Here is an 8,598-nt window from a genome sequence, read left to right as displayed (position 1 = left end):
TATACGCGTTCGACTTGAAGCAGCGCTGCACGCTCAGAAGGATCACTGTATGACATTAAAGTACCGCGAGAGCAATAAGAGAGCACACATATCCAATGCATTCGAATCGCTCTCGCGGAACTTTAATGTCATACAGTGATCCTTCTGTGCAGCGCTGCTTCAAGTGGAACGCGCCTAATATAACTGCTCTCCCTCTCTCATAACTGCATATAAAATATTAATACGAGCCGTGACTGTTTCCTACACGTACAGGTTATTTTTCAGCAATAAGAAACCAGGACGTTTGGTTACCCTGTGTGTGTGTTCTTGTATATGGTTTATAAATATCTGAAATGGGTATTAAAATGTAAACATGGTTTGTGAGGAAAATTCCTGTGCCCTCGTAAACCAAATGGCTTTAAAAAATACTATACGGTGTTTAATAGAAATTTTAAACATGCATTTTTCGTGATGGATTGAGGTAGTGTATGAAGATCTAAAGTAGCCTATAGAATACTGTTACGTTTATGGAGAGTCCCTGTAAACTACATATGCGTGTGTGAAAGAGAGAGGGCGAGAGAGAGAGAACTAAAAAGGCATTGGAATACGTTGCTAGAAACATCATACAGCGCTTGCTGTTCCTGTCAGACTTCAGCGTGTTTATCCTCCTGGATAAATAGTCCACATTCACCAGTCTTTGTTTTGTGGTTTTCCTAGTTCGTGATTGGTCAACTTCAGATAAATAAACAAATCGGCTCGTTCAACCGCACAAATGGCACGAATTCAAACCGATAGCCCACAAACTTTTTAGACATGTTTAAAAATGATAGCAAAAATCGCACCGTGTACGCCCGCCTTTAGTGGTATTCCATAACAGGGAGGTGCATCAGGCCTATTAGAAGCAGCTAATAATACTCAATTCAAAGCTTCTGAGTCAGAGACAACTACAGTATAATACCAGATAAAAACCAGAGATAATTAAATAAATGAGTAAAAAAAAAAAACATTATTATTTAACAATTACACACACTTAAAAGCTTTTCACATAAATGACAATAAAAATAAAATAATACAAATGAGTTTTATTTCTTTATTTGTTAGAGAACTTAATCCATTTTGGTAAAAAAAAAAAAATCTATTAAATATAAAAAGAAAATATAAAAAGAAGAAGGGATCGTAAATCTACCTCTTCAGGTGCATAAGCAGTAATTTCTTATAAAAAATACAGTTAAAAATAACCCAGATAATGTACATGCACAAAAGCTAAAATGAGACATTTGGGGGCTTTATAATATTTATTTTATTGAACTCTTTTGTTAGCTAACTTAGGGAGTCAACAACTGTGATTCTTATATCCCAGCTACTTAAGAAAGAAAAGTTCACACTTTGTTTGTCATGCATTAAGCATTTATGAAAATAGGAAATTCCAGTAAGTGCCAGTAATCTAAATACAATTTATTAAAACTAGCACAGAACATAAATAATTACAGAGGTGCACATGTATGAAATGAAGTACATTAGTGTATCATAAAAAAGTTGTATAAAAATAAAGAATATATCTTTGTTATGCACTGCTATTAAAACTATAGATGAAAAAAAAAAAAATCTGTTCTTGTTCAATACGGAGAAAAATCTTCATGATGATGTATACAAACTCTGTGAAAAAAAAAAAAAAATTACATAAGATCACACGTTCAGGAAATCTTTCTTCAAAATTAAAGTCAGCACGAAACTGAATCATTACACACACACACACACACACACACACACACACACACATATGTATGTATGTATGTATATATAAAGATGTGAAATGAACTGTATGAAATAACTGTCATTTCATTTCTATGACTACTAGTTAGTTTTGTTATGATCAAACAGAACTGTAAAACTGTATCCATAAAAGTGAAATATGCCATACATACCCTTATAATAGGTTGTTGTAGATGGAGAAAAGAGGGTTCTCTTGCTTACAGTGAAGTTTGCGAGCCCTCAAAACATCCCGCACACACTGATGGATATAAGCATACTGAGACTGCAGAAGAGAAGTCCATCATATTAGGGTGCTTATAAACCAATTCTTACATTTCATTAAACCTACTGCGGCAAAATAGAGTTACTATGTATTTAATTGATAACTCTGTGTCTTGTCTGTGTAGGATAGCAGCACTTAAGATTAACTTGAACTGTTGAACTGGAATTATTTCACTAAGCAATGCCAATATGACACCAATATAAATGTTGCTGATGTTGCTATACAGACAGGTTCCTACCTCCGTTTGTACCATGTATGAGCGATGCAGGCGTAGATCAAACACACATCCATAAATGTCCACTGTGCAGTTCCTGTCCAGTTGCTGTAAAACCCGATCCAGCACGATGAAAGTGCCAGTTCGGCCCACACCAGCACTGACAGAGAGAAAACCATATCCAGTGTAAATATATTTTGCATGTGAACACCCTGAAATGTTCTTCAAAGATGTTTAGATGATACACAGATACCTGCAATGTACTACAGTGACTCCTGGACTAGTTGTCCTGTCGATGTAATCTCTGACTGTTCGCACAAACTGAACGAGTGATTGGGTTGTTTCCGGTACACCGTGATCTGGCCAAATGGTGTAATGGAACTGACGCACAGTCCTGGGGTATCTCAACTGACCCTCCTGAAAAAAGAATTAGCATCATGTCGTCTCATATTACAAAAAAACTACTACCGTATTTTTCGGACTATAAGTCGCACCTGAGTATAAGTCGCACCAGTCCAAAAATACGTCATGATGAGGAAAAAAACATATAAGTCGCACTGGACTATAAGTCACATTAATTTAGAACCAAGAGAAAACATTACCGTCTACAGCAACGAGAGGGCGCTCTATGTCTTCAGTGTAGGCTACAGAAGCACTGAGCAGCATAGAGCGCCCTCTCACGGCTGTAGATGGTAATGCTTTCTCTTGGTTCATGTCTCTTTTGCTGAGTCCCAATTCGCCTACTTATACTACGACCTAAAAGTATGTACTTTTTTTGTGAGGAAAAAGTACATACTTTTGAGTGTGTAGCAAAAGAGTATGCACGTTCTGGGACATACTTCGATGACGTCATGCAATGTGAACGACAACGCGTTTGCCTAGTTATGCACACCACAACTGTTAAAGTTTCATTCATTCTTTATGTCCAGTAAAATTTTATTTACTATTCCCATCTTTTTTTCTCATCGTTTTTTTTCACAATACATTTTACAATGTGTTCTTCTACCAAGTTGAGGAGTGAAGAAGCAGGGCTGCGTCGTCATAGAACCAAACGCAGGTCGTTTGTGAGGCGACTGGTTCTGACGGTCATGTGCAATGTGTGTAACGAAATAAAATATAACTTTAATTAGGGTTAAACATTTGAATTCTTACACTTAAAAGCTGAGGGCGCATCTCTGCTGCTGCACCCGGCTGCCATGTTTACATCACCGCAAAGCCATCACAAAGCTCCTCCCTCCCGTACGCAATGGGTTGTGGGCAATATTAGCACTTAGAGTGTGCATTGATCTGCACTTCGAATTCTAACCGGAAATAGTAGACCATCCGGGTATCTTTGGAATACTCTTTTCAACATACTACGATTTGGGACGTACTAATTCTAGTTTCGCATACTATTAAGGATGGATAGTATGCGAATTGGGACTCAGCATTAGTTTATTTCTCTCAGTTCATGTCAAATTAATTTTGATAAATAAGTCGCACCTGACTATAAGTCGCAGGACCAGCCAAACTATGAAAAAAAGTGCGACTTATAGTCCGGAAAATACGGTAGTTGCTATTTCATTCATTCAGTCAGTCATTAACTTTATTTCTTCATATATATTATACTTAAAAGAGTTTTTGTACCACTAAATCACAAAGTTGCAAAAATAAGTTTCAAAACAGGTTTCCCAAACCGCGGAATCTTGCAAAGAAATGTCCAGGTCATATTTTACCCCAAAATGAATTTTCTCGATGTTTGAGAAGTTTACCATTAAAAAAAATAGATACCTTTAAGAAATAACTAATTTACCTTATAGTAATAAATACCTTTAAAGTTCACCTTTAAGTATTACATATTTACATTTAGTATCAATATATCTAGTTATTTGACACTTACACATGATATCTTGAAGTCCCGAATGGTCCACTCTGGGAGGATCTTCTCAGACAGCAGTTGCACGACAACATCGCCGTAATACAAAGGCTCACTGTCACCTGGCCAGTATCGATCGCACTTCACCTGAATCATACACATATCCACACAAGAAAATCATGAGACCAGCACACATCACCAGAAAACCAGCACTAGAAGCCTCTACACTCACCATGCCCCTCTCCACACACTGGGTCACCATTACAAGACTGTGTACGTTTTGTTCCCACACCATGCGCCAGAAATCATCCTTGGTACCTGGTAGAGGCCCTTGTGTGGCAATATACTCCCATCTGAAATTGTTTCCCTGTTAAAAAGACACAGAAATACGTTTGAGTCTGAGGGCAAAAAGGACCGTTGACTGTTTTCAACAACTTTAAAGGAATCCCTGGGTATTAACTATAGCTTAATGTAATGTAAATGATGTCCCTTACTGAAATATGTAGTAGAAAACCCTTTAAATTACATAGTTTTATACATATTTTGGACTAAGGGGTGCCTTTATTCTGATGACGTAAAATGGTTGCACTCGGTAAGCCGCCGACGCCGCTACCTGTTGCTGTTTTTACAGCAACACAACTCGGAATAGACAACTCTGCAAATAAAATACTGATATGATGACTACAGCTACTGAAAGAACTTACATGTGGTGATGGATATAAGTATAGGCTTAAACCAAATGCTGTACCATCAATTTTCCCCACAAGGAGTCTAAACGCCCTGGATCTCAAGAGAAATCCACGCTGAGAAACTCCTCCAGCGGCCGCAGTATCATGATTAGCGTCGGCATGTTTACATCCTAACAGGATGGCATAGCGTTTCTTGTCTCAGCTGTTTGTAAGCTGTTTCAGTAGCTGAGGTCTACTAAAAGACTCAAAGACAGCAGGGCTACAGTGGAGGGGGAAAAATCAGGTCTTTAGGAAATTTTATTCGTCCACATGCATCTTCCCATTCTTCTCTCCTCTTCTTATCGCTAGGAAATAAGTGAAGTCTTATATTGCTTCTCTTGAAAATTAGAACCAAAAGCCACACAATGTGATATCGTATCAGTAATTTGTTTTCTGTATTTTTTTGGAGTTGTGTATTCTGAGTTGTGTTGTGGTAAAAAGCGCCAGTAGCTCACCCAGTGCAACCATTTGACGTCATTAACGCAGAATGTACTGTGCACATAGTTTAAAGATTTTTTTTTAATAACATACATCAGTTGGTCGCCGTGATTTTGCCAAGTAAGACATGATCAACATATTTTGATAGTCCTGGATAAACATTATTATCCAAAAATATATATTAAACCCAATCCCTAAACCTAACACTACACATAATTTATTCCTAAAATCAGAAGGAAATTATTAACAAGGGTGTAGACGCACCTAACCCTGATTGTAAGCCTAAAACAGAAACACTTCCTGAAACATTATATCTCCGTTCTGATTGCTTGATTGGAATGTTGTTCCAGAATCAACAAGGATGTTGATCCAGGAACATGTTGTACTTGGTGGAATCACACTCACCAGCATACATCTTTGATGGGTTTTCTACTTCATATTCAATAAGAGACATCGTTTATGTTATATTAAACTATACATGTCTTAATACCTGGGATCCCTTTAAGAAATGTTATATTACAACTTTTCTTTACAAATTTATTTTCTTTTGTTTTGTTTCCCAATGAAAACCAGTGGGGTCCACTGTTGTTTTGGACCTCACTTATTTTCACTCTGTGGTCAAAAAAGAAAGAAAGAAAGAAAGATTGTTCATAATATCTTTCTGTTCCACTGGAGAAAGAACATCAGATAGATTTGAAACAACATGAAGGTAAGCAAACACTTTTAACACCAAAAGTAATAACTTGAAATTACATGGCTAGATGAGTACTACTCTATATGTTAAATAAAATTACACAGATATCATTGCCATATAACTCCAAAAAAAAAAAAAAATGTTAACATTAGCTTGCAGTATTTGTTACACTGTAGAACAGAGCACTTAGCAGCCTCCCATAGGTCCTAGTTCTGAAGTTTAAGATGCTGTATGATGGATTGGTCTATGAAAAATAATGACAGATAAAATATATTGACTAATATAGAACTTATTTGAATATTTTAGATGGGTTAAGTGACTAGTGACATCTCTGCATTGAATATCACGTTTCTATGATCAACAACCAAGACGCTTGTATTTGTTTGGAGCTCTGCTCAGGTGTCAGAACCTCTATCTTTAACTTTTACACCACACAACCCACGGTTCCACCCAGTTTTTAGCCAGTGAACAATCAAATGAAGAACATATGTTCAACTTACAGGTATGTAGTTAGCATTTATGTAGTCTGAATAGGGGTCGTTCTCCAAGCAAGACAGTCTTACCCGCATCGAGTCATCTGTAAATAAATTATTTTAGAATCAAACTGCTTTGCATTATGGGCAATTGCATAGTGAAAATGACTCCATAGCAACTATACTGTAGCTACATTACAGGGTTAGTTCACCAAAACTCTAAAGTATGTCATTAATGAATCAATCTTTTGTTTGTTATCTGGCTCAGCTCGGTGTTCATCTTCAGTTCTCTCTTCACAGCAGTCCAGTCAGTGTACTGTTTGAGTTATTAATGACATAATTTTCCTCTTTGGGTGAACTAACCCTTTAATATAATCAGTTTGACTGCTGATACCATATTGATGTGAAAATAATTATATTATATTTATATGTAAATATACTTTTGAGATGTACATTTATAATACTTGTATTTTACTTACAATATCATTTGTCTCTACTTACAGGGCAGTATATTGTTGTAGCGATTTTTGCTTCGGTTCCCAAGTAGACGTGCAGCATTTTGAGTTTGGGTTCGTCCAACGTCTTTTAGGTCCTTTTCAACATTGGTTAAAAGTTGAGGCAATAATCAGTAATGCATTCAAATGATAAAGTTCAGCTTGTTTGCTGATAAATAGTCTATTTAGATTAGAGCAAAGTGGAATGATGAAACATAAAGTGAAACATTCCATTGAATGACTATTGTTCATTCACTGCTTTGATAGACTTCTAGGTATTTAGTGTTTCATTTTCGTTACATGCTTCCGTTATATTAAGCCAAGATTAATCAATCTATCTTGCATATTCTCATGTTCCCTCTGGCTGATCTCTTTAATGTCCTTACAATCTAGTGCTACCAGCTACTTAGATGTACTCCCATATTACTCCAATAAAGACCAATATTGATCATTTGTGTTATTGCCAAACTATTTGAAAAATTAATCTATAATCTGGTATCAAAGTATGTTGAAAATAATAATATTCTATCACCTTCTCAATCTGGATTTATGCAGGAGTATTTTACAACTAGTGCTCTTCTAAAGCTGACTAATGATGTATATATAGCATTAGATAGTGGTGACCTTACAGGGGATATTTTTATTGATCTTAAGAAGGCCTTTGTTCTAGTTGATCATGTTCTGTTATTAGATAAGTTGTATGTTGGTTTTTCTCAATATTCTTTATTGTGGTTTAATTCTTATTTACATAACATGTGGTTATCCAAGATAAACACTCTGATTCATTTATTGAAGAAAGAGTGGTACCACAGGGCTCAATATTGGGTCCTTTTCTTTTTTCTATTTTTATAAAGGATCTTCCCTTAGTTCTTTCACATTGTTCTGTTCATCTGTATGCATACAAAACTGTCATTTAATATATAATATACACTAATATAATAATTTACTACTTAACAAAGGTAAATCTCATACCATGGTCTTTGGTACAAAGCATATGTTTAAATCAAAATCTAATAATCTAAAAATATTTTTTAATGATGGTACATACTTGCACAAAGTGATCAAACTAAATATCTGGGCTTCTGACTGAATCCAAAACTTTATTCTAAACCTTACATTGACCATATACTTTGCAAGATAAATTTTGGAACCAATGTACTGTATCGATCAAAATGTTTTTTTTATAATGTTTGAAAAAAATTCACTTTATGCAATTTATCTTCAAATGTATAGACTTTAACTATCCTAATTATTTGCGTCAATATTTGATATATTATTCTATATATCAATTAAGACAATGTGCAAATATCTATTTTATTTTTTTATTTTTTTTCAGTTTTGGGGTAAAAGACATTTAGTTATAAGGCTCTTGCAGATTGGAATAATCTACCTTTAAAATGTACAATCTTTTGTCTTTATTATATATGTTCAGAAATGATTTGTTTTCTTGTTTTGAAACTACTTGTAATTGCTTTAGAAAATACTTATACATTCTTGGTAAATATAAATATATCAAAACAATTATAAATATTTAATATGTTAATACTGTAGCAGGGTGCGTTGTTTTGATGTTTTTATTCTTTTGATTGTTGTTATTGTTGTTGTTGTTGTTTTTTTGGTCTTATGTTTTCAAATTTTTGTGTATTAGGACCCCCATGAAAACATGATGATGCACCTCAAGGGGTTTA

General features: G+C 35.1%; 1 protein-coding gene across 1 annotated transcript in view; it reads right to left on the bottom strand.

Annotated features, from left to right (window-relative positions):
- Positions 1-1,255: 1,255 nt before the first annotated feature.
- The window catches only part of LOC127955909 (receptor-type tyrosine-protein phosphatase beta), a 29,138-nt gene continuing 21,795 nt past the window's right edge, over positions 1,256-8,598 (bottom strand). The window contains exons 23-30 of the mRNA XM_052553536.1: positions 6,918-7,008; positions 6,444-6,520; positions 4,316-4,450; positions 4,108-4,230; positions 2,482-2,645; positions 2,253-2,388; positions 1,905-2,014; positions 1,256-1,635 (exon numbers count right to left, since the gene is read on the bottom strand). Of these exons, the coding sequence (XP_052409496.1) occupies positions 1,907-2,014; positions 2,253-2,388; positions 2,482-2,645; positions 4,108-4,230; positions 4,316-4,450; positions 6,444-6,520; positions 6,918-7,008 (834 nt within the window). The 3' untranslated portion in view covers positions 1,256-1,635; positions 1,905-1,906. The remainder of the gene's footprint in view (positions 1,636-1,904; positions 2,015-2,252; positions 2,389-2,481; positions 2,646-4,107; positions 4,231-4,315; positions 4,451-6,443; positions 6,521-6,917; positions 7,009-8,598) is intronic.

The sequence above is a fragment of the Carassius gibelio genome, chromosome B4 (assembly GCF_023724105.1).
Source record: "Carassius gibelio isolate Cgi1373 ecotype wild population from Czech Republic chromosome B4, carGib1.2-hapl.c, whole genome shotgun sequence".
In the NCBI taxonomy this organism is placed as follows: domain Eukaryota; kingdom Metazoa; phylum Chordata; class Actinopteri; order Cypriniformes; family Cyprinidae; genus Carassius; species Carassius gibelio.
Note: the sequence above shows the minus strand (reverse complement) of the source record. Positions and strands in the feature narration are given on the sequence as shown.